General features: G+C 42.5%; 1 protein-coding gene across 1 annotated transcript in view; it reads right to left on the bottom strand.

Moving 5' to 3' along the window:
• LOC122541726 (plectin-like) overlaps positions 1 to 27,288 on the bottom strand; it is a 57,342-nt gene continuing 30,054 nt past the window's right edge. The window contains exons 9-11 of the mRNA XM_043678614.1: positions 8,457 to 9,530; positions 8,240 to 8,364; positions 1 to 1,565 (exon numbers count right to left, since the gene is read on the bottom strand). Of these exons, the coding sequence (XP_043534549.1) occupies positions 410 to 1,565; positions 8,240 to 8,364; positions 8,457 to 9,530 (2,355 nt within the window). The 3' untranslated portion in view covers positions 1 to 409. The remainder of the gene's footprint in view (positions 1,566 to 8,239; positions 8,365 to 8,456; positions 9,531 to 27,288) is intronic.

Raw genomic sequence — 27,288 nt, 5'->3', positions numbered from 1 at the left:
CAAAATTAACCAGTGAGCAAAATATTGGATTGAAGTTTATTTTATTAGCATGTATTATATACATTGAATCTTGGGATATTTCAGTTCACAGTCAAACATATGCTGTTTGTTTATGCCTGCAATATTTAATAGTGCAATTGTACATGCAGCAACAAATTATTGCCCTGAGAATATCTCATTTTCTATTTTGTAAACAGATACTTTTATCATTAATCTCTCAGACTGCTGAAGTCACTGACCTTGTGGACCATTAACATGCATTTCTCATTATACCGTTCAATAATTATTCTTATTCGACATTTGGCAATATTTGCAGCTAGCCTTTCTCTTGCTTAGCCAATAGCTGATTATCTTTACGGCTCGGCTTTCGCTGCTGGTTGAAGTTCACTTTCTTAACTTTCCTTTTCCTTTATTTTGGCTCCTTCTCTGCAGTGCCAGTTTTTGTTTTCTCAGCAACTTCCTTTTCAACCTTTTTTGTCCCAGTGGTTTTTAACTCTTCCCCCTTTTCTTTTCCCTCGGCCACATCTTGTTTCTTATCCTCTACCTTTGCATCAGCAGCCTTCTCCTCAGAAGTCCCCTTTGGTTCAGCTGCTTTCTTTTCGGCAGCCTCTTCTGATTTAGGAACTTCCTTCTCTTCAGCCTTTTCCTTTTCTACAACTGGTTTCCCTTCAGCTTCTTGTGATTCAGCTTTTTTGACCTCTTTATCCTTTTTCTCTTCAGCCTCTTGAGGTTGGACAGTTTCTTTTTCTCCAGCCTTTTCTTCCTTAGTCTTTTGTTGTTCCACCTTCTCTTCATCCTTTTCAGCCTCTTCGGATTTAGGAACCTCCTTCTCTTCATCCTTCTCTTTCTTTTCTTCATCCTTCTCCTTTTCTAATTTAGGAACATCCTTCTCTTCATCTTTTTCCTCTGATTCAGGAACTGCCTTCTCTTCAGCCTCTTGTGACTCAGCAGTTTCCTTCTCCTTTTCCTCTTCCTTCTTCTCCTCTTCAGGTTCAACAGCTCCCTCCTCCTCAGCTTTCTCTTCTTCCTTTTTCTCTGCTTTCTCCTCTTCCACCTTCTCCTCCTCTTCCACCTTCTCTTCCTCCATCTCCTCTTCTGCCTCTTGAGGTTCAGCAGCCTCCTCTTCAGCTTTCTCTTCTACCTTCTCCTCTTCCACTTTCTCCTCCTCTGCCTTTCCCTCTTCCACCTCTTGAGGTTCAGCAGCCTCCTCCTCTTCAGCTTTCTCTTCTTCCTCCTTCTCTTCTTCTACCTTCTCTTCCTCCTTCTCCTCTTCCGCCTCTTGGGATTCAGCAGCCTCTTCCTCTTCTGCTTTCTCCTCTTCCTCAGCCTCTTCTTTCTCTACAGCCTCTTCTTCCTTTTCAGGAGCTTCCAGCTCTGCCATATCAACTTCCTTTGTCGTTGCACTGATAATTTCTTCTACAAACCTATACTGAGGCATCACCTTTGTAGGGATGGCTTTGGTCTCAGTTATCACAGAGGTTGCACTTACTAAAGGCTGTGGTTTGTATGAAAGTGACAGGGAATCAAAGCCACCAAATCTTGTTTCTTCACCTTCAAGGAGTTTCCTTTAAATAGAATGTAAATAACATTAGCACTTTGTTAAAATACATACTATTGATATGTTAATGAATCAAGGGATATTCAGAATTATGAAAGTCTATAATCATGAATTTATGTTTGTAATTAAGATTAATATTAAATTCAGGTGAAATAAATCAGTTACTTGCTTCATTTAACCAACTGAATGATGATCATTTTCATGTAATACTGTTAATGCAATATATCATCCTCCTGCCCTTCCACCTTTGTGAAATGGGAATCACAGCAATCTCTGTTGGGTTGTAGACTCCTTTTTCTGGCTGTTCTAAGGCTCCTAATTGAAATAAGGCCAGGAGAAACCTCACCACTGGCCATGCAGAGGTGGTTTAGGGGATGGCTGGGAGGAGATTAGAAAGGAGAAGGAATAGATAGCTCCCTGACACAATCCTACTTGCAGATGGCAAGGTCATGCTGGACTGGCGACCCACCCAGCAGCAGTGGGCAGCTATTTATGGCAATCAAGTAGCCACTTGGGGGTACAGTTTTACTGACACTGCCAGAATGGTGCCCAGGCGAGATTGAAGACTCTCTGCAGCAGGCCCAGGAGCCAGAAAGATTTCCTTTACCTCCCATTCTCCACCCCTGAGTGGATATAGCAGTGGGTCACAATCAGGAGCATCCCATTCCTTATAAGGTCCTGGTAGCTGTGGCCATACTCTTTTATAGTCTTCAAAGGCTGCCTCTGCTTTGAGGTAAGATTATAAATGGCTGTCTCCAAGAAGGACTGAACAGGAGAGTGGACCATAGAGGATTTGTCCCAATTCATGTTCAAATCTAATGTTGGTAAGATCCCACTCACTGTGGCTGAGACTGGAAAAAACTAACAATAAGATGCTGCCAAAGCAATAGGGAATTAAGAATTGTCTGTATGAGGAAGAGAGCAAGTATGGATGGCAGAAAAATGTTCCAAATATCTTAGTGAAAACAGGCAAACTATTGCTTCATATATTCTGATCCAACACTTCATTTTTGATTATGATGAATGGTTTTTGTGTTCATTGAGGTAAAGGGTGTAGCTGCAAGGGAATAGGCTCATTTGTCCAATTTTGTCATCTCATGTTCAGATCAAGAAATTCTGGCTTAGTTCTCACTGTCCTGACATATGGAATAAAATAAAAGTGTCAAACACTTATAAATTGCTATACTGCTCAATTTACACTTCAACTGCAGTGATTAATTTTTCCTTCCACTAAACTCCTTTCAAAAGAATGTATGTTTTTGTGGTTCTCAAACTAGCCGTTCTTAATGTCTCCAATGCAGAAACTGCAAATTATAGGTGATTATGTACTGTGTGTTCTATATGCTTGGTTCAGTCTTTATATTCAATACAAAATGCTTGCAGTTAACAAAGAAGAATGTCTAGCTTATTAAGCTAGGATGAATTAGTCTAGTTTCCAGGAGTAACAGGACCATGTGCTAATTCAGTGCATCACCTAATACCCTTGAACTGTGCTATATGCTGCAATGTATAACTATCAAACATGCTCCACTGCAGAGCAATAAGTCTACAGGTAAAGTGACACTTGTAACATTGCTAGATTGTGAAGTGGTATCAACCAGCTAAAGTTGTCAATACAAAGCAGTTGTATTTAAATGTCCAGTCTTTGCCAATTGATTTTCTAATCATTACACATTCACTTTGTGAATTGTTGCTTTAAGTAATTAGATTGAAATCCTGGATTGGAAAATTTGATGAGATCAACATAGATTGGATTAGATTAGATTAGATTCCCTACAGTGTGGAAACAGGCCCTTTGGCCCAACAAGTCTACACCGACCCTCCGAAGAGCAACCCACCGAGATCCATTCCCCTACATTTATTCCTGACTAATGCACCTAACACTACGGGCAATTTGAAGATGCGTATTGTTTTATTTCACCCTGTCTCTACGTTAGATGAATGGATGAAATATCTGTCAGGCTTTGTCCAGCTGTGCAGTTGCCCATCAGAATTTCCTTGTGCAGTATTCATTTCAAACAAGGAGAAGTAAAAGGCAAATCCGCTAAAGGCTGTCCAGCAGAGCTATTTCATCTGGACTGGAGCAGATCCTGATCTCAGTTGTGACAAACTATATTTGACTGGTTGTGGATGACTGGCTATCTCACTAAGTGCACACACAACACATGAAAGGAGTTTCATCCAGCTGCAGTTAGAATGCAGTCTGAATTCATACACATATTGCAAGGACTGATCAAATTGGTTTTCAAACATTAGATTGGAGGTGAGAAACCCAACTGATTCACTGTGAGATATTCCCCATTCTGTCTGAGTGTGAATGTTTGGTGGTTCAAACCATACTAGTTGGAGAAATATTTATGTTACATTGGGCTCCACAGAAATACAGAACAAATTCACTTAGAACTTGTGAGAATCAAGTCCTGACATGCTTAAAAGTATAAAACTAAATTCATTTTCAGGAGCTAAATATTCCACTATAAGCATAGAGATTTTGTATTGCTGTTATATGTTCACTTGACGTCTGATGCTGTGATACCCCATTACTTACTGAATGCAAGAAACTAATTCTTGCAAACGACACAGGTTTATTCTAGTAGCTAATACAAACCTTAGCAAGGGTTTTATCCTGTTCAATATCCTGAGTGTATTGCAGCAGATTCCCTAGTTACTGAAGCTAGTGGAGATGCTGCCAGCTATAAGTAAATAAGGATTGTCTGTAAGAGGAACATAAAGCACAAAAATCTCAAGCATGGAAGGCAGAAAAGCAATAATGGTTGTCTGGTGTAATTTACAACAGGAGTTACTGGGTCGTGACTGTAGAGCCATAGAATAATGCAACATAAACAGAATCCACTGGACCCGCAAGCCTGTGGCAGCTCTTTCAATAAATAATCCAGTTAGCTCCACTCCCCTCTGCTCTTTCTCATGTCCCTGCAATACTTTCTCTAATTTTCTTTTGGAAAGTTAGCACTGAATCTGTATTCACCATCCTATCAGCCTTTGTATTCTAAAAACCAACTATTCAGAATACAAAAAAAAATCATTAGTTCTTTTACCAATCATCTTGTATCTGTGGCCCCTGCTTATTGCCAATGGAAACAGTTTATATTTACTGTAGCTAAACCCTTCATGATTTTTATACCCTAATAAACCTATTCTTAACATTCTGTGTTCCAAGGAGAATTATCCAAATTTGCAGCATTAACTTGACCATGTTTTCTTCCCCATTATGTTTAGGCCACATTTACTGAAGCCAAATATGGTGCCCCAGTATTGCCTATCCATGTTCAATGGATTCAACACAGGTCAGCTATGAGGCCAAAGAGCAGTGGTGTTGAATTCCTGCTCTTGGCTGTGCTTATAATTCATTCAGCAATACATGAGAATGTAAATGTGTGTGAAGTTTTGTTGTGCTCTGAAAGCTATTCTTGAAGCAAAGGTCACCCCGTCCCTGCACCCCCTGCTACCCACACACCTCCACCTTCTCCCCCCTCCAACCAACACTGGATTTTCAACATTCCTTACTGAGATCGAAATGATGCCAGATCACTTTGTCAATTTGTCAACAAATGGAGGACACAGTATTGGTAATAGGTCTTCAATTGCATTTGTGTTGTTGGGGAATTTGCATTAGAACATTCTGTGCTATGTGAATTGGACAGATTGCGGAGTTATATTTCAATTTAAATAATTCAGTAATTTTGAATACTGTGTTCAATTCTGGACTCCCTGCCATAGAAAAGTTGTCTTTAAACTTGAAAGGGTGCAGAAAAGGATGTTGCTGGGGTTGGAAGGTTTGAGCTATAAGGAGAGGCTGAATAGGCTATTTTCCCTGGAGCGGTGACCTTTTTAGAGGTTTTATAAAATCTGAGGGGCATGGATAGGGTGACCAGCCAAGCTATTTTTCCCAGGGTAAGGGTGTCCAAAACTAGAGGGTATAGTTTTAAGGTGAGCAGGGAAAGATTTAAAAGGCACCGGAGGGGCATCTTTTTTACGCAGAGGGTGGTGCGTGTATGGAATGAATTGCTGAGGAAATGGAGGAGGCTGGTACATTTACAGTATTTAACAGGCACCTGCATGGGTACATGAATAGGAAGGGTTTAGAGGAATATGGGCCAAATAAGTTAGATTCATTTAATATATCTGGTCGGCATGGATGGGTTAGACTGAAGGGTCTGTTTCAGTGCTGTATGACTCTAATTCCTTGCAAACATTTACACTCTATATTTGCAAAAATAGTGGGACTAGATCATATTAATCCTCTGCATTGTTCTGTTTACTTTTCTTTTTTGATATATTAATTTCGTTTTCAATATCAGTTGCAGTTTCAGATTTCAAAATGCATCATATAAATTAAATAAAATTAGCAAAAAGCAATAATTATCTGTGCATTTCTAATTTAGTATATGTGTTGGTTAACATTCGTTAAGCTAACAGCATCATAGGATACCTTCTTACATATAAACTCACTAAATTAAATGGAGCTGAGTTAAATTAAATGGAGGCAATCTAAATAAACCTCAACAGGGCTGAACAAAAGCTGAAACCACACTAATCTAAGCAAAACTGTTTTTTTTTGCTGACGTGCTCACTTTCCTGCAGCTCCACTGCAGCTTTCCAAGATAAATTATTTCTGCAGTCATTTCATTTGGCAGGGAGTTAATTTATTGATTCTCCTTCACAATTATATGTGTGTCCCTTAAAGAGCAAGGGAAGATAGTGTTTGGGAATACTGCAATTTTAACCCTTTTCATGGGGTATTGAAGAGGTTTTTAACTGGTGGGGAGAGGGGTTTATTGATGGTTTCTCGCAGTAACATTCTCTCCTGTTACAGGCATACAGTGGCTGCAGTGTGAACCATATAGAAGCTGCACTGCAGCAACTTGTCAAGGCTCTTTCTTCCTTTTACACCTGTAACATCTGCAACCTAGATAGACAAAGGCAGAAGACACTTTCAAATACTGTCACTTGCGAGTTACCTTTGCACACCATTCACAACCTGGAACTATATCATTTAGGTTGTCACTGCGTCAGAATCCTGGGAATCCCTACCTAACAGCACTGTGGTTATATCTGCCCACACCACAGGGATTGCAGTACTTCAGGAAAGCTGCTCACCACCACCTTCTTAAGGGCAATTGGGGATGACAAAAATGGCATTGTCAGCAACCATAGCACCCCATGAGTGGGTAAAAAAAGGTTTGATGGGAGACTGGTAAGAACCTTAGGGGTTGCTGGGAAATCCAGATCTATGCAGTTTACACCAGTTGCCCTAAACATAATGTTTGAAATGAAGGAACCTCCTTTTATCTTGTCCATGTGGCCAGAGGCAGTGATTCTTTACTGAGAGAACCTCTGCTCTTTAGCTCGTAGAGGAGCCTGTCTAACAAGGAAAGTCTTCACACGTTGACAGTAAATTTTTTTGATTGATTGCCCCCTTAGCAAGAAGCTGAGGTAATAGTTACTGAGGTGGTTTTGCCAGGAGTGGGTGGGGAGTGGTTGAGGGGATGGGGTTAGTGGTGGGAGGTTTATGGAGCAAGGAAGGTCTGATCTGGAGTGAAGTTTTGATGTCTGAGTCAGTACAAACAGCCAATAGAGGTACACTGAAATTAGCACCTGTATCCAGTGTTTCCAGATGAAGAAATTGGCCCCTAATTGACCTTGCAAACTCCGGAGGAGGTGAGTGTGCGCAGGGTCTATCTTTGGCACTAAATCAGGGGATTTTGGACAAAATTTCTTAATTTGGAATTGGTGCAATTGTAATTACCCAACAACATGATCAGCCATGTTTTAGCCCATGCAGACAAGGCATGACAGTCATTGACCAAAAGGTGATAATCATAAAACAACATTACGTTATGCTCAACAAATGTATCTCAGTATTAACTCGACTCAAGTATATAAATATCTCCTCTGTTCTGAACAGTCACTGGACTTAAAATGTTAAAGCTGTTTTTTCTCCACCAATACTACCAGATTGGATGTGTTTCTCCAGTAGTTTCTGCTTTTATAACAATTTGCTTTATATCTTGGACTGGAGAATTTTAGTAAGGAGAGAAGATTGAATAGGTCAGGGCTATTTTCTTTGGAACAACTGAGGAGAACTAACAAGTGTCTGGAATAATGATGATTTGGGTTGGAGTGAACTAGAAGGTTCTATTCACCTCGATATAAGAATGCACAATAAGGGGCATCGACCTTGGTCAGTCAGAGGAGGTGGTGGTTTTACCAAGTCAATTATGAGATTCTGGAACATTGTCTGAAAGGGCAGTAGAGGCAGGAAGCCTCTAAAGGTATAAAAGGTAGCTGTACTTGGTGCTGTAATTGACCAGGACACAGATTGACAGCTGGGAAGTGGATGACAAGTATGTGAGGGTATGAAAGGTTGGATAGCTCTTTCCATGCTGCAGGATTCTATGATTTCACTGATTCTATGACCTAGTTCACTGCAATAGATAAGATTATGATCAAGGCTTCAATTAATCTTTTCAGTCAGGGTGTAACACAAATGCATTAAAACTCCTTCCAAAACAGGAATTAAGCGCTTTATGTCAGTTATTAGATTCTGATGGAGTATGTCACACAATTTTCTTGCAACCATAATAATGTTCATTTTAGATAACGTGTTACATTGGAAAGATTCGATCACTCTGACTTGGAAGCCAAGCCAACTGAGCTCACCTGTAGGAGGTGATCTCCACATCTAGAGCCAGTTTGACGTTCAGCAGATCTTGATACTCCCTGAGTTGACGAGCCATCTCCTGTTTGGTGTGTCTCAGCTCGTTCTCTAATTGTTGAACGGTGTCCTGGAAAACAAACAACAAATTATACACACACATTATAAATAAATAATGGAGTCAGTGGGACAGAGTCCATTAGCTTCCTATGGCATCCTCACCTGGTACCGCATTAATTCAGCACGGTTTCTGCTTCCAACATCATCCAACTGTTTCTCCAAAGACTCCTTCCTCCCTCTGACTGTCTCCAGCTGCAGGTTCTTGGACTGGAGCTGGCGATTGTACTCACTGATCTCCTGCCGTGTCTTCTGCAGAGTCTCCCTGTTGCTGGCTGCAGCATCATTGAGCTTGGCCACTCTCGCTGTGAACCACTGCTCTGCCTGCTGCAGGTTGACATTGGTGCAGCCTTCCAGCTGCGCCCGGATCTCTCTCAGGGCCCCAGTCAGGTCCGGCTTCAGGAAATCTTTCATTTCCACCCCGACCTGGGAGGCTTGGATCTGAGAGAAGAGATCGGCCACCTCTTCCTCGTGGTTGCTCTTCAGGAACTCGATCTCATCCGCCAAAGCCTGGGCTTTCTTCTCCAGCTCCAGTTTGGTCATGAGCACACTCTCTGTGTCTTTCTTCAAAGCCTGGAGAGTGGCTTCAGCCTCTTGTCGGATCTGTCTCTCTTCCTCGTATTTCCTCTGCAACCGGCGGAGATCTTCCTCCAGGTGATCCCGGTCCAAGTGGAAACCCAGCTTCTGCTTCTCACTTTCTTGGATGAGGTTCCGGAGCTCGGTCATTTCTGGCTCATAGACATTAGCGAGGTCAGACTGGGAGGTTTGGCTTGCCCTTAACTCGGTGATTTCTGCCTCCAGAGCCTTGTTGCTTTGTTCAAGCTGACGGACCTTGTCGATGAAGCTGGCGAAGCGGTCATTCAGCCCCTGCAGCAGCTCCTTCTCATTGGCTTTAGTCTCGCCATTGAAAACGCCGGACGTGTAGTACTGCACACTGTCTGAGGATCTGAGAGCTGGGGAGCTGTAGCCCCGGCTCACAGACAGGCTGCTGTGCTTGACAGAAGAGGCAGTTCCCCTGGACCAGCTGGGGGTACGAAAGGCCATGTCCTGGGTCAGATTCCTGGAAGGGTCCGAGCGAAGCTTCCTGGGGGAAAAGGCATCGTGTATATCCCAGGTATAATTCATCTCTGCTGCTGCAGGACTGTCCGAAACAGTGAGCAGCCTCTTCGGTCTCTCAGCCTTTTATTGGGAAACCGGCTGCTGACGCTGCTAATTTGATTCTCCAAAAAGAAAAAAAAATTGTGATGCTTTGCATTTAAATTGGCAATGCACGTTTGATGTGTTGCATGCATTTGTCCCCCGCCCCCCCCCCCCCCCCCATCCCACCCCCCATACCGGTTCAAAGACTCAAGTTACAACAGAGCTCAAGCGGTATTTGCAGCAAATTATTGTCTTTCAAATTTATTTTCCTGTTTAACGCATCTTCAGTGTTCTTACCGACCGAAACTGCCTTCTTTCGACAGTGTGGAATTAGGCCATTCAGCCCATCGAGTACCACACTGTTCCTCCGGAGAGCATCCCGTCCAAACTAAGCGCGCCCCCACCCTCTCCCTGTAACCCCGCATTTCCCATGGCCAATCCACCTGCACATCGTTGGACTGTGGGAGGAAACTTGAGCACCCGGAGGAAACCGACACAGACACAGGGAGAATGTGCAAACTCTGCACGGTCACATGAGAGTGGAATTAATTTTTGGACAATCCCATTATGGATTAGCCTGTGTGTTACCAGGGCATCACTAAGAGTGATTAACAAAGTCATAGTGTGGTGAGTTTTAGTGGTAGGGTCCCTACCTCTGAGCCAGGAAACCTGGGTTCAAGACCTAGAGGTATGTAAAAGCATCTCCGGGGAACAAACTGGTGTGAAAATGCTGCTGATCAGAAACAAATTGCTGGTGAAATTCAGAAAGTCTGGCAACATTTGTGGACAAGAAGCAGAGTTACCATTCGGGGTCCAACAGCCTTTCTTCAGAGTACAGATAGTGCCAGACCTGCTGGGTTTCTCCAGCAAGCTCTGTTTTATTTTGAGTTGAATAACATCACTGAGTATGTTGACAAGGGAAGTATCTATAGTGTCCCAGGGATCCAAGGTGACTCAGAGATGGACAGATGCAGGCCAGAGTAACACTGTGGTCATGTCCTGAAGTGTGTCATATTGAGGAGGCAATGTGCCTCATAATTCCTTGCAGTTAAGAGCCTGGAGGTAGATTAATACAGGGTTCCCTCTCCCTCCCTAGGGGCTGACCAGAGAAGATACTTATTCACACCAGAGAATCAGGTCTACTCCTTATACTGTTCTCGACAAATTGAATTCAAAAGTCTATTTATGGGGAAAAAGAAACATTTTCAGAACCTCTGTCAAATCTCATCCAAAAGTGAAAAAGACTTTTCTAAATGTGGAATTTACTGGACATTGAGGAAAAGACAGAAATGGACAAGCTGTTGGCAATCTTCAAACTTCTTCACCAAATAGCAATTAAACTCAAGATTGACCTCAGGATCTACTGAGACCATTTGCTGTTTGGGCATTTTAGGCATCAGGTTCTCCAAGGGGCAGGACAATTTAGCCACAGTCACGTTACAGACCTCAATGAGAAAACACATCTAATTCCTGGTCAAAAGCAAGATTACGTTGATTAAGGAAACATTTTGAAACAGCATTAAAAAGGGGCAGCTTCTGAGCAGTTATGGGGTGATGATGGATTGTCTATAGATGGGTTATTGAAATAGGCGACTTAACTCAAATGGTCAATGATGGGTGTTTTAGCCCACTCTTGTGTCCACCACCCTACTTCCCTTGACCCTATTAATGTACTTTAACATGAGGTTGGACATTACTTCAGAACATTTTAGGGAGCTTCTTGTGTTTTTATGGCATTTTGCAGACCAATTATGAACCATTAATTTCATTATTGTGAGGAAAATGAAATAAGCAATCAGGAAAGCAGAGGAAGCCTATCCCCTTTAAGAGCTCTTGAGATAGAATAACTCAATCTTCCCTTACTGCATTGATGAGATAGATGTCTGCCTTGCTGAGTCATATGCAGTTCTCATTCTCCTACCATCGGCATCTTTTGCAGCAGGAGCTGGAATTATGTGTCTGAGCAGCAGAGTTGGTGAAACACTGGAAGCCAGTTTTGCTACATTTACATGCTTGTGTATTTATAGAATACTGATAAATTAAGTAAAATGAATGTAATCAAAAAGGTTAAAAACACATTCTGTTAGACAGAAAGGAGCAGATGTTGAATGTTTGCAGAAGCATGAGGCATTTGTTTTGTTACTTGCAGATGATGGGCTAGACAATAATGCCCACAGACTAACACCAACTATCTGTCAGGGTGTTTTTATGATTGCCGATGAGATGGAGAAATTTATTTTAAGACAGGAATGAATTGGAGAATCACCTTCATCCAGGTTGCAATACTATTGGGTTCCCTTATGGAAGCACAGGACTTGTATTTCCAATTCGCATCAATGCAACAGTCCTGGGACTGAGACAGGTAGTTTTTGGCATAACTCTCATTGCTGCAAGGTCAGACGGATATCACAATGAGTGATGAGTTGCTTTTCACCATCTTATCTCTGTGTGTTCTGGTCATTAAAGGAACAACAATGAGAGGCTGTTGATGTAAAGGAATGGGCAAATGAAGCAAAGATGATATGAAGGAAAGAACTCTTTTGAAACAGTGGGTACTTAGGGTGTGGAATGCACTGCCTGGAAATGTGATGGGGGGTATGTTCAATTTTTTTAATTTATTCATTCACAGAATGTGGACTTTGACAGCCGGGCCAGTATTTACTTTCCTCGGATAGTTAAGAGTTGACCACATTACCTGTGGTCTGGAATCACAAGTAGGTCAGACCAGGTGAGGATGGCAGATTACCTTCCCTGAAGACATTAGTCAACCAGATGGATTTTTCTCAATAATCAGCAATAGTTGGATATTCATCACTAAAGTTGAGAGTGTGGCGCTATGACAGCACAGCAGGTCAGGCAGTATCCAAGGAGCAGGAGAATCGACAGGAGTTTCGGGCATAAGCCTTTATCAGGAATGAGGCTTGTGTGCCAGGGGTGCTGAGACATAAATGGGAAAGCGGGGGGGGTGGAGTTGGGGGTGGGAAGGTAGCTGGGAATGTGATAGGCAGATGAAGGTGAGGGAGAAGACGATAGGTCAGAGAAGAGGGTGGAGCAGTTAGATGGGAAAGGTGATGGACAGGTCAGGAGGGCAGTGCTGAGTTGGAGGCTTGGGATTGGGGTAATGTGGAGGGGAGGGGAAACTGGTGAAATCCACGTTGATCCCGTGTGGTTGCAGGGTCCCAACTCAGAAATGTGAGGCATGCTTCCTCCAGGCGTTGGGTAGCAAGGGTTTAGCAATGGAGGTGGCCCAGGATCTGCATGTCCTAGATGGAGTAGGAAAGGGAGTTGAAGTGTTTAGCCACGGGTCAGTGGGGTTAGTTGGTGCAGGCGTCTCAGAGATGGGCGGCATGGTGGCACAGTGGTTAGCATTGCTGCCTCACAGCGCCAGAGACCCGGGTTCAATTCCCAACTCAGGCGACTGACTGTGTGGAGTTTGCACGTTCTCCCCGTGTCTGCGTGGGTTTCCTCCGGGTGCTCCGGTTTCCTCCCACGGTCCAAAGATGTGCAGGTCAGGTGAATTGGCCATGCTAAATTGCCCGTAGTGTTAGGTAAGGGGTAAATGTAGGGGTATGGGTGGGTTTCGCTTCGGCGGGTTGGTGTGGACTTGTTGGGCTGAAGGGCCTGTTTCCACACTGTAATGTAATCTAATATATTCTCTGAAACGATCTGCAAGTTGGCGTCCTGTCTCCCCAATGTAGAGGGGACCACATCGGGTGCAACAGATGCAGTAGATGACATGTGTGGAAGTACAGGTAAATTTCTGTCCAGTGTGGAAGGACCCTTTAAGGCCTTGGACAGAGGTGAGGGGAATGGTGTGGGCGCAGGTTTTGCACTTCCTGCAGTGGCAGGGAAAGGTGCTGGGATTGAGGTGTGAGCTGGTGGGGGGTGTGGACTTGACGAGGGAGTCGGGGAGGGAATGGTCTCTCTGGAATGCTGCTAGGGATGGGGAGGGAAATATATCTCTGGTGGTTGGAAGGTGAGGACCAGGGGTGTTCTGTCTTTGTTGTGTTGGGAGGGGTGGGGTTCAAGGGTGGTGGTGCAGGAAATGATGGAGATGCCTTGGAGGGCATCATCGACCACATGGGAAGGCAAATTTCAATCTTGGAAGAAGGAGCCATCTGGGATTTTCTATGTTGGAATTGGTCATCCTGGGAACAGATGTGGCGAAGGTATTGAGAATAAGGGATGGCATTTTTAAAGGAGGTAGGGTGGGAGGAGGTGTAGTCCAGGTAGTGATGGGAGTCATTGGGTTTGTAGAAGATGTCTGTGGTTAGTCGGTCACCGGAGATGGAGATGGAGAACTCCAGGAAGGAGACAGAGGAGTCCAAGATGTTCTAGGTGAATTTGAGGTTGGGGTGAATGGTATTGGTGAAGTTGATGAACTGTTCAATCCCCCCTGGGAGCACAAGGTGGTGCCAATACAGTTATCGATGTAGCGGAGGAATAGGTGGGAGTTGGTGCCGGTGTAATTGTGGAACATGGATTGTTCCACGTACCTGACAAAGAGGCAGGCATAGCTGGGTCCCATGTGAGTGCCCATGGTTTGGAGGAAGTGGGAGGATTGGAAGGAGGAGTTGTTGAAGGTGAGGACCTGCTCCTGCCCCACCCAGCTCTCGGCCCTGCCGTGTGTTTACTATTCCCCCAGACCTCTCCATCACTGAGGACGAACCCTCCTCAGCAAAGGCCTCACCTTCACCCCCCAACGCTCCCAGATTGATGAGTTCGACACGCATCGCGACCTTGAACATTTCTGCCACCTCCACCTCCAACTCCCAGCCCACTTTTTCAACCAAGACTCCTAACTGGGCACCCCGTACTGTCCTGTTACCCGCCCTTGATCTCTTTATTTCTAATTCCACCGGGACATCAACCGCCTCAACCTGTGCAGTCCCCTCACCCACTCCAACCTCCCACCGTCACGAAACGCAGCCCTCCACTCCCTCTACTCCAACCCCAACCTCACCATCAAACTTGCAGACAAGGGGGCACAGTGGTAGTTTGGCACACTGACCTCTACACTGCCGAAGCAAAACGGCAACTCACAGACACTTCCTCCTACTGCCCCCTTGACATGACCTCAGTTCCTATTACCAAACTATCATCTCCCAGACCATCCACAACCTCATTACTTCTGGGACCTCCCATCCACAGCCTCCAACCTCATTGTCCGTGAACCCTACATCATCCATTTCTACCTCCTACCAAAGATTCACAAACCTGATTCCCCGGTCAACCCATTGTCTCAGCCTGCTTCTGTCCCACTGAACTCATCTCTACATACCTTGACACCGTCCTGTCCCTCTTAGTCTAGGAACTCCTTACCTACGTTCAGGACTACTACTACCCTTCATCTCCTCCACGATTTTTGTTTTCCCGGCCCCCAGTGCCTCATCTTCACCACAGACATCCAGGCCCTGTACACATCGATCCACCACAACAAAGGCCTCCAAGCCCTCCATTTCTTCCTCTCATGCTGTCCCAACCAGTAGCCTGACACTGACACCCTCATCCGCCTGACTGAACTGGTCCTCACCCTTAACAACTTCTCCTTCCAATCCTCCCACTTCCTCCAAACCAAAGGAGTAGCCATGGGCACCACATGGACCCAGCTATGCCTGCCTCTTTGTCAGGTATGTGGAACAGTCCATCTTCCGCAGTTATACCAGCACCACCCCCCAAACTGTATCGGCGCCACCTCGTGCTCCCAGTTCATCAGCTTCACCAACACCTTTCACTCCGACCTCTAATTCACCTGAACCATCTCGGCCACTCCCTCCCTGAGACCCCCTACCCACAAGCCTCATTCCTGATGAAGGGCTTATGCCTGAAACGTTGACTCTCCTGCTCCTCAGATGCTGCCTGACTGGCTGTGCTTTTCCAACACCACACTCTCGACTCTGATCTCCAGCATCTGCAGTCCTCACTTTCTACCTGTTCATCACTAATCCCTTAATTCCAGATTTCTTTTAATTGAACTCAAATTCCACCATGGCAGGATTTGATCCCAGGTCCCCAGGGCATTACCTGGGTCTCTGGATGAATAATCTTTTAGTGATAATACCACAAAGCCATTGTTTTCCCACAACTGAGGTATTCAACAGGGGAACAGATGATTATTTGGATAGAAATTGTGTGGGGAAAACTAATCACTTTAAGTCTGCTTTATGAGATTTTGATTATCTTCATTACTACATTTACATATTTAGAGTTATAGAAATATACAGTACAGAAACAGACCCTTTGGTCCAACTCGTCCATGCTGACCAGATATCCTAAATTAATCTAATCCCATTTACCAGCATTTGGCCCATATCCCTCTAAACCTTCCTATTCATATACCCATCCAGATGCCTTTCAAATGCTGTAACTGTACCAGCCTCCACCACTTCCTCAGGCAGCTCATTCTATACACACACAACCCTCTGTGTGTAGAAGTTTCCCCTTAGGTCTCTTTTAAATGTTTCCCCTCTCACCCTAAACTATGCCTTCTAGTTCTGGACTCTCCCACCCCGGAGAAAAGACTTTGTCTATTTATCCTATCCATGCCTCTCTCTTGGAGGTAAATAATTACGTTCAAATATTTATTTCATTTTCCTTTATCTTGATATATTTCTTTCTCAGTAGCCAAATTACAATTGAAGTTTTCTGGAATATGGGCATGTGCTAGTTTCCTCCTGCAGTCTTTGTGAAGTGTCTAATTGACTGTATGAGTCTCAGCACTCCAGTGAAAATATTTACTTCAGACATTTCTACACAGTGAAGGAAGTAGCACACACAGTGACAAAGGGAGGACAAACATTGCCAATAAAGAAACACTCTATACAATCAGTTAATAGATTTGTATTTGACCAATCAGAGTTTGCACAGAGGTTTAGAAGTAAGCAGAATGCCTTTCCAAGAGCAACTATTATGCTGATTGGACTAATGCATGTATTCTAGTCCTGACAGATCATGGAAAGCCTAGCGAGACTTTGAAGAGTAGATACATTACGTTCATTCTGTGGAACTGGGAGAGATAACCATTTTTTAAAGGAGATTTTCACTATTAAATTAAGAGATATCTAAAATCTGCGTTGTGCTAACATTTCAATTGATCTATGACTGCTCAATACTGACACATAGGACTCAGCATTTTTGTTCCTGATTGACACCTTGCCCAGTGGCACAAATCCAACAGAGCCTCAGATTGAGCAGTATTTTATGCTTGTGTGGCTGAGGAACAGCTAACAAGAGCTGTAGCAAACAGAAAATAAAATTATAGCAATGTGCAGTTTGAACCGAGGGTTGTTCAACATGTAAAAAGTTGATAGAAAAAGGATAGTGAAATGCAATGACAAAAGGAGCAAGGCAAGCAGAAATCAGGTATCCAGCAATAACAACACAAAAAGTGAAAGAAGAAGAAAAAAAGAGACAGAAATTGCTGACTATAGAGACAAACATTAGAAGTACTCAATTTCTTTACAAGCAAGGTAGTAGTGTCATTGAGTCATACAATCATACAGCACAGGAACAAACCCTTTGGTCCAACCAGATTAGGCTGACCATAATCCCAAATTAAGCCCATCCCATCTGTCTACATGTGGCCCATATCTCTACAAACATTTTTTTATTCATGTACTTATCCAAATGTCTTTTAAGTGTTGTAATTGTACAACCTCAACATGATATCCCAACTCCTATACCCAGAGGTCTGAGCAATGAAGGCAAGTGTGCTAAACACCTTCTTAATCAACCTATCTACATATGATGCAGGCATCAAAGAATTATGTACCTGAACCCCTAGATCTCTCTGTTTTACAGCATTATCCAAGGCTCTACCATTAATTGTATAAGTCCTGCCTTTGCTTGTTTTACCAAAATGCAATATCTCACACTTATCCAAATTAAACTCCATCTGCCACTCCTCTGTTCATTGACCTAATTGGTCAAGATCTCTTTGTAATCTTAGATAACCTTCTTCACTGTCCACGATAACACCAATTTTAGTGTTATCCACAAACTTAATAACCATGCCTTCTATATCTTCATTTAAATCATTTATATAAATGACAAACAAAAGTGAACCCAGCACCTGTCCCTGTAGAACACAGCAGGGCCTCCAGTCTTAAAAGTAAAAGTGGAAGTGCGCTTAAGAAAATACCAGGTTTGTTCAACTCAATTCTCTCCTTTCAATGCTAACAATCAACTGCTTTCTGAAAAAGGAGACATGATTGACTGAGTTTATTATAGACTCATGCATGTGATGTCAATAATAGGAGCGATGTTTAAGGAAATCATGAGGGAACTATATGATTACTTGAAGTCCAATTACAAATTATGTTCAACAGGGATTGGTGTTGGAACCATTGGACTTTAATACATTGTTGATTATCAGATGTTGGTATGTTGAACACAATCTGCAAATTTGCAGCTGGTTCTAACTCTGTGTGGGGAGATAAGGCCTTTGGCGAATGTTTGACTTTGTAGTCAGTTCCTCATACAAAATAGGCTTGTGACCAGCAGATGGTGTTGAATTTGGAAAAGTAAGGCATTAGACATGTGAGCAGATTGCATGTTCAATAGACATGCATCCTGAAAAGAAACCCATTAAAGATGGTTGAAAAATAAATTGATCTGGGTGTTCTAATGCTTGCATCCCGAAAGGCTTGTGAACATTTCCATAAAATGATAACTTGAGTAAACAGGGTATTGGTGTGTATTTATAAGTTAACTGAACATGAAACGAAACACCGAAGGTCTTGGTCAGGCCTCATTTGGAATGAAGTGTTCAAATTTCGTCTCAATACATGGTGAGTGATATTGAGGATTGAAAAGGGTGCAGCCAAAGGTCACTAGACTAATTCTTAGTTTAGGAAGGATATTAAACTGGAGAGGGTTCAGCAAGATTTACCAGGATGTTGTTGGCAAGTTTGAGTAATAAAGATTGGTTGGAGAGGTTGAGACATTTTTCACTGGAGCTTAGAAAGTTGAGGGGTGACTTTATGGAGGTTGCCAAAGTCATGAGGGGCATTGATAAGATGAAAAGCAAGAGTCTTTTACCTAGGGTGGGGGAGTTCAAAATGAAGGTAAAAGGAGAAAGATTTAAAAAATCAGATGAGGGTTTTTTTTTACACAGACAGTGGTTCGTTTGTGGAATGAACTGCCAGAGGAAGTGGTGGATGCAGATATAGTTACAACATTTAAAAGAAATTTGAGTAAGTACATGAATAAGAAAGATTTGGAAGGATGTGGGCAAAATGCAGACCAATAGAAAAATGGTTGGTGTGGATTAATTGGATTGAAGGATATGTTTCAATGTTATGTGACTCTATGACTCTATAGACTAAGTTGGGACTCTACACTTTAGAGAAACTTTAGATTTAGATGATCTAATAGAAATTTGCAAGATTGTGAATGGAATTGGTTGTACTTGAAGTGACATTTTCTTCCCATGAGATAGGCTCTAAAGGACCAGCAGGAATCTCCAGTGAATACTGGACTTCTGTAGCAAGATACTGACTTGTGTGGTTGAACACTATTTCAGTGAATTTCTTCAAGAGACATTTAAGCCTGTTTTTGGCTTGCCAGATATCACCTCATTCAAGAAATAGGTTTGACAGGGAATTATCAGGGCTAGAGCAATCTAATGGACCAGTGTCCATTGCATTGGAGAGGAGGGTGAGGTGTAGTGACAAGGAAGAATTTTCCAGATTTCTTTTCTCCCTAATTGGCCTGTATTTTTTACCTCACCCAGGAAATCACATTTTTGGGTAGTGTTGAGAGTTTATACATTGTGATATACAAGGTAGCGCTATTGTGTGGCACAGTCTTCTAGTCATACCTTTTCAGCTCTAGCTGGGTCTCTTGTAGTTCTCAACAGGGTTTCTGCCATTGCATTTAAATTCCCATCAATGTGGCTGTTTTTTAGGTGGTATGGTTGGAGGAACAAACTCCAAGGGAATAATTTAACATTCTGGGCCTTTTCTGAAGAAGTTAACAAATGGTTGACAATATAGACTGTGGTTTCTCTGTGTCCATTTCAGAGATTTACCTCAAAGTCTTTGAGAGCCGGCACCATTTCTGATGATTGTTTAGATTTTTGGAGAAAGTTCCTATTGGTCTCTCCATTCCAGTTTCTTCCTCTTGAACAAGGACAGCCCCACTCCTGATGTTCCTTCACTCTTGGCTTGTTTAAATGTTTGGTTAAAGTTTAGAGCTGCAAGCACAAGCTCTCTTATTAAAATGACCTTCATCCTCTCAACAACTGTTTGGCATTTCTCAGTCCATACTACCTTTGCTTTTTTCTCTAACAGCTTTCTCAGTAAGTCAGTTATTTTGATGACATTTGGGACACATTTTCAGTGGATTCCACACTTCCCAAGAACCTGGTGATTTCCTGTTTTTTTGTGAGGATTGTAAATGTGCTTCCACTTGTACCTTTGAAGGCCTCGGCAGTTACTAGTCCTTGACCCACTATATCTCCTGGATTGATCACATGAGCTTTTGCAAATTTGTTCTTAGTGAGATCCTCAGTTACTCGAAGTGTGTTTCCCAGTTGCTGTACAACAGAAGATCATCTAGGTACACCACATGATTAAACAAGCCAGCCACTATCTTGTTCATCATGAGTGAAGGTGGCTAGGGCATTTCAGAGTCCAAATGGCATGGTTTGACATTGGTATAAACTTCCCAGTGTTATGAAAGTTAAAGTTTCTTTAAGGAAACCAGCCAATATTACTTGAGTAAGTTGATCTTTGAGAAGCAGAGTGCTTTACTAACTTTATCTACACCATTTCCCAGCTGGGGTATCGGGTAGGAAAGGGGTCTGGGTCACTGCATTAACTTCTAGGTCATCAATGCAGAACCTTCTGGATTGCAATGTTGCTTCTCCCACATCTATTTCATGTTGGGCGAGGATGGTGGATCCTGGCGTGTCTCTGCACAAGCCTTATATATATATATATATATATATAGACTCATTACATCCACTCATTGTTCTGCACCTAGCTGGGCGAGTGAGGAGTCACGGTTTGTGAGTATCTCAGTGTTGGTTATTTGGGTAGCCAGGGATCAATGTGGGCCTCACCCACATTTCCCTCTGCTTCATCCTTGCTGCTACCTTCATCATCCAAATGGGTAAGAATGGGGCAGCTGCTTCTCCCTTCCCTGGCCATGGTCCTGTTTTATTGTGTTGACATGATACAGCTGCTGTTTTTCCCCTGCTTTGGTGTCTCAAATTGCATCAACTATTTTGTTACTCTTTACAGGCCACTAACTAGATGTCTAAGGGTTCACTTGGTTACATCATTGTCTCTTGTCTGAAAGCTGCAGGCTCTGCATGTTTGTTGGTTTGTTTTCTAATAACCTGAGAGATTTTCAACTGCTTTTGGGCCACATGAGGTTCTCCTGGGGCATCTTTGGAACTCTGCCATGTGGTTGAGCGTGGAGACTTCCTCATTCTGTTCTAAACACCTCTCCTTGATTAGTTTTAGCAGCCCTCACAATTGCTGCCTGTACGCTCATTCAAATGGAGTCAAACTGGAAGACTCATTGGGTGAGTTCATAGAGTCATTGAAATGTACAGCACGGAAACAGACCCTTCGGCCCAACTCGTCCATACAGACCAGATATCCTAATCCAATCTAGTCCCACCTGCCAGCACTTGGCCCACATCCCTTCAACACTTCCTATTCATATACCTATCCAGATGCCTTTTAAATGCTGCAATTGAACCAATCTCTGCCACTTCCTGTGGCAGCTCATTCCATACACGCACCACCCTCTGTATGAAAAATCTGTCCCTTCAGTCCCTTTTATATCTTTCCCCTCTCACTAAACCTATGCCCTCTGGTTCTGGACTCTGCCACCCCAGGGAAAAGACTTTGTCTATTTATCCTATCCATGCTTTTCATGATTTTATAAACCTCTATAAGGTCACCCTTCAGCCTCCGATGCTCCAGGGAAAACAGCCGTAGCCTATTCACTTCGCCTTATGCTCAAATCCTCCAACCCTGGCAACATCCTTATAAATCTTTTTGAAACCCTTTCCTATTGGCAAACAGAAGAAAGTCTAGTGCTTTATCTCAGTCATGAGAATATTCATGGGAGCATGAGGTGGCATACCATTCTAGTGCTCTCTCCACCTAAAGGTAGTATGTTGAAGAGTTGAGCTGGTTCCCTTCAAGGTTAAACATGACTTGCTGAAATATTTTATACCTCAAATTTGAGCCCTGATCCAATTGGATTTCTGTAGCCAGGCCAGACCTGGTGAAGAACTGGGTCAATTCCCCACCATTGTCACGGCAGATCTGGTTTTCCAGGAAACAGATTCTGGGAAGCAAGAAGCCACATTCATGATGGTAAAGAGATATTCTGGTAACCCCCTTTTGATTCAGTCAGAGGACTCACATAGTCCACAAGGGTCTTGCTGAAACATTCCCTGGAGGTAATGCATAGTGTGCTGATCTTATGGTGTTTGGGGTTTTCCCAGAATCTAGCAGGTATGGACGTGTTTGGCTTGTAAAAAGTGTTAAGTGCTATGGGCAAGTAACAACATGCCTAGCTATTGGAATTTTGTTCTGAGGAAGGGTCACTGGATCCAAAATGTTAACTCTGATTTCTCTCCACAGTTGCTGCCAGACCTGCTGAGCTTTTCCAGCAATTTCTGTTTTTTTTCTGATTTCCACCATCTGCAGTTCTTTTGGTTTTATTGGGATTTTTTGACTGAGCAATAACACTTCCTTATGGTACTCAATGGCGCCCCTACCTGTGCAACCTGAGATTGCAGTCAGTGAGTGGGTCTCCATTTCCTCAACATCACCTCATCTTTACTGTAGTAGTGGTCAGGGACTACTTCAGTCAGTGTGTGACACCTGAGCTAATGTTGTTAACAGCAGGACAGCTTGTTGGGCCACTACCATGGGAAATGTATTTATGATGTCCTGTGGGTTTTCTAGACTTCTCTAAAAGGTTTCTGATTACTAGATCAGAGTGTCCCCTGTTTTTGGTACCACCTCAGCCTCCACTTTGGCCATAGTCAGGAAAATGCCACATACCTTCTCCTGCGGTTATTTGCTCACCCTGACCTCACTGGACTGTTATTATCGTTGATCTTGCCAGATCATTGCTGAGGAACAGGTAAACGGGGGACAACTCAACTGTTACTCATCCTGATACAAGGCTACACTTCAGATTAAACTGGTAAAGGGAAATGGGCATGTAACATCCTTAATTCTTTCTCTCAGCATCTTTGCACTTACCGCACTCTCCGGGGGAGATTACACTTTTCCCAGCGTTCGAGTTTTCCTGGCCCTAATACCCCTCAGTATAACTGCAGGCTTCCATGCATCACTTTTGGGGATTGTGGCCATCCTTCCTTTAGATACAAAATCCCTTTAGTATTTGTTTAACTTCATCCATACTCTCAGGGATTCACAATTGCAGTCAGAGCCTTAGCCTGGTCTGCTAAACCCTCTGAATGTCTCCCATTGTCTACTATACGAGCTTCAATAAATCACACTAGCTTATCCTGAAGCCTCCAGCACATGCCCTTCCTTTCAGCAGTGCAAACACATAGTTACTTGGCTTCACTTTTCTGAACACCATCATTTGTATCCTGGGGAGGGCTCCCAGCATCCCTCTCTTTCCTCGGTCTTAGACTCAGGTGCTCAGTCTCCCATCACTCTCTCCATCTCAATCTTTTCCATTTGGTTGGGGGTGACTAGGGAAGGGTCTCTTCTGGAACTGGGGCTTCATAGCCATCCGCCAATGTGGCTACCTGCTGGACACTGAGTTATTATCTTTTCCTCTGGATGTGTACTTGTTGGGAATCAGTGACAATCAGTGAATTTACAACATCAGTTATCTTCTCTCCTGTATGCCTTTCTTTTAAAAAGCACAAATTGTAGTTAAATTAAGTAATTTGGTATTGCAATCCATTTTACTGATATTTCCTACCTCTTTCATTTCACCATTGGTGGCCATACCTTCAAATCTGATGGGCCTAAGCACTGGAATAGTCTGTCTAAACATTTCAAAACATTTCTCTCAGAGGCTCCATAAAACCAAGCACTCATAATCTTCATGAATATCTCTTCTTTTGTCATCTATTCTTTTTTATTTATGCTGATGTGAAGTGCCTTAAATAGCCTATGTTACAACATTAGACACTTGAACTAAGTTCTAGCTGCTTTTTAAAAATTGATGTGGATATCTCTGGCTAGGCCAGCATTTATTCCCCATCCCTAAGAATCAATGGTATTGCTGTGGATCTTGAGAATGAAGGGGAGGCTTCCTTCTCTAAAATGCATTAGTGAATCAGATGAGTGTTTTTACAACAATCAACAGTGACTATCTACCCTTAGACTAGCTCTGGATTCCAGATTTTTCATTTTAAAAATCACCTTATTAGCTGTTATGGGTGGGATTTGAGTACATGTGTACAGAATATTCACTTCATGTTAGCTCTGAAGTGTCATCTAGACTCAAAATGTTCTCTCTCTCTCTCTCACTCTCACTCTCTCTCTCTCCCATGGATGCTGCCTGCTGTGATTTCCAGCATTTTCTGTTTTCAGTACAGATTCCAGCATCTGCAGTAACTTGCTCCCCAGAATATTACTAGTCCAGCGATATTACCATTAAACCATCAACACCCACCCACCCCCCTCTCACACACACACACACACACTATAATCAATGGTCAGTGACAACTAATGATGAGGACAGAGATACACTGTTTTTAAAAACTATTAGAATGGCTTTAGTGTGGTTGCAAAAAATCAGTGCACTGAGTTGTCCTTAAACCTTGGACAGACATTCCACTGAATTGATTTTCTCACGTCACAGACTGAAATAAGAATTACCTCAGTGTGGCCTTGTGATATACATTATTCCTGACAAGGTCAAACATCATACAATACTAGGTTATAGTCCAACAGGTTTATTTGGAAGCACTAGCTTTCGGAGAACTGCTCATTCAAGGAATGGTGCTCTGATAGCTAGTGCTTCCAAATAAACCGGTTGGACTATAATCTTGTGTTGTGTGATTTTTAACCCTGCCCACCCCAAACCTACACCGGCACCTCCAAATTCTTTCTGACAGTTTGTTTTGTTATTCAGAAGTTAAATTATTGGTGGCAGAAATAAACATTGGGACAATACTAAATTCTAAGGAAAGGATATTTGTTTAGTGATTTTAACTTGTAATGATTTCTTAGAGGAGTGTAGTAACATCTCTGAACAGGTTCATAAAAGCAAGGCTTAGATATTGTCTAACCAACCTGTTCAGAGAGGTTAATACATTCCTCTAAGGTAGACTGAGACTTGAACCCAGGCCAACTGTTCCGCAAGTAGGGAATTTTTGGACTAAATGGTCTGTTTCCATACTTTTTTGTGGCTATGTGACTTTGGGGTTTGTATTGGTAACAACTGTTCTAGACAATAATGAGGGGAAATCTCAAATTTCATTAATTGTTATTCTGGGTCCGGTCACAGATCTAAGTTTTGGAGGGAAGGCAAGTGTTTTCAAATTTCCTTGGTGTGTGATTAAATGATCTATGGGGCAAATTAATGTTGTAACTGAGTTGTAGAATCTTAGGACTTTTTTTACACATATTTGAGAAAAAATGGATTGTGGTTCCTGTTGTGTTAAAGCCAACAGTTTTATTGTTGCTCGACCACTGTAACTGGTGCATTAGAAACGGAACAGTTAATTTGCATTTATATCAGTATAAGTTTCACAAAGCAGTCACTTAAATAATTATTTTTGATTAAATGGCCATTTTCTTTCTGTAAAAATGTCTAAAAATGACTTTATACTAAGATTTTTTCTTAACATCAATTTAAGAACATAATAGAATATAAACATAGAAACTTTGGAAAATTGTTTTTGTCTAGATTAAATTCAGGTATTTCATTATATTGGTGATGTTTCTGCAAGATTACAGTCGACTGTTTTGTTAGAACTTTGATCTATTGACTTCTGTGTTTTCACCTCCTGTGGCAGTACACACCATCAACCTCCTTTTTAAAGCAATCTCAGTGGTGCCTGCCTTCCAGGTCAGCCTCTCAATGAAACTGATTGGCAAATATAGCTGAGTCACAATGCCTACCTAAGGGCTGTTGTGATGCAGTAGTAATATTGCTATCTCTGAGCAGCAGGCCTGGGTTCAAGTCCTACCTGCTTGAGAGGTGTGCAATAATATTTCTGAACAAGCTGATGAGAAAATTAAAGAAGTGCCACTTAGACCTCGCTCGTTCTGTGTTCTTATCATTTAGCTGCAGCGATATTGCAACATGCAAGTGGGCCAGTCTGCTTTGTCTGTCTCTCTGTTAAATATCCTCATCTTCCTTACAATCTCCAGTTGACAGAAGATTCCATTGTCCATCCAATCAGAGACATTGTGAAGTAACTCCACCTTACCTTTTTCATCTGCTGGGCATTCATTTGAAATCATTGTGTTAAAGACCCAGCCGCCATTGTGACATTTGGGAAGGTCTTTCCTTCATACTGCCGGTAAAAAAAAGGGAGATTATAGAATATAATGAATGATCTCGTACTTAGTGAAAAACAGGCAAAAACAAAGGAGAAAACCTTTTTTATGCAATGATGGTTACAAAATGGAATGCAATAAGCATCAGAAGGAATAAAGTTACAGGGTTATTGGGAAAGGAATAGGATAAGCTAAATTGCTCGCGTGGAGAGCCAGCATGATTCTCTAGTAGGTAAAGAACCTGCTTTTCGGCTGTACTACAATTCTATCATCAACTTTGTCTTGTCAAAGTATGTCATACATCAATCCATATATCTCCATATTACAATATCCACATGCAGAGTAATGGAAGATTATCTTCTTGTAAAGATAATTTAAACACATTTATGTTAACGTATCTTTTGAGAACATATACCATTTGAGAATATATTTGGAAAAATAGATGAATGCATAATCTGCATTGGATGGTGCTGATGGGAAAACTCTTGAAACCATCAACTGAGAAAACAGCACAGATTATTTGATTTGATTAGTTGCTCAGATGAGAAAACTGCATTTTACCCACCATGAATTATCCTTGAGAAGGTGATGGGGAGCTGCCTCCTTGAATATATCTGAGTGGTTTTCTAGGTCACTTCAGAATGTAGTTAAGAGTTAACTGATTGTGTGGTCTGCAGTTAAATATGGACCAGCCTGGGTGAGGATATAACATTTCTTTCCCAAAACAAAACGCTATCAATCAAGCAAGACCTTCACAAAATGGTAGCTTTTATTTTGATTTCATTTAATTCCAGATTTATCAAATCAATTGGATTTAGATTGAATAGCTGCTTTGGAGGGATTTGAAATATTTTTCTTTAAATCCATTTCTCTCAATTACGGGCAGTAATATAACTGCCATGCTACCAATACTCCTGGCTGACCAAATCCCAACATTGGCATGTGTGGGACTCCCAAGCTTGCCCATGCCACTTGGCCAGACATGCACCCTGGAAAAGCTCCCACTGAGGATGGTATCCCATCACTAAAGTCACCCTTTATTTACACATGCATAGAACTTGACACTGGCCCAGCTTCCTCAGAGGCAGCTCTGCGAGTGAACAGAATCTCTGACAGGTGTAAAACCTGTGCCCACACCTCATTCCCTCCATCCAAGGCACCTTCCACATCCAGTAGAGATTTTCCTGCACATTCAAACACCTCATCTGCTGTGTCCACTGCTCACAATGTGGTCTCCTCTACAATGGGGAGACAGGATGCCAACTTGCAGAATGTTTCAGAGAATATCTCTGGGACACAGGCACCAAACAGCCCCACCGCCCTGTGGC

The sequence above is a fragment of the Chiloscyllium plagiosum genome, chromosome 38 (genome assembly GCF_004010195.1).
Source record: "Chiloscyllium plagiosum isolate BGI_BamShark_2017 chromosome 38, ASM401019v2, whole genome shotgun sequence".
In the NCBI taxonomy this organism is placed as follows: Eukaryota; Metazoa; Chordata; class Chondrichthyes; order Orectolobiformes; family Hemiscylliidae; genus Chiloscyllium; species Chiloscyllium plagiosum.
The sequence above is the reverse complement of the archived record's forward strand: the minus strand, read 5'-3'. Positions and strand labels throughout refer to the sequence as shown.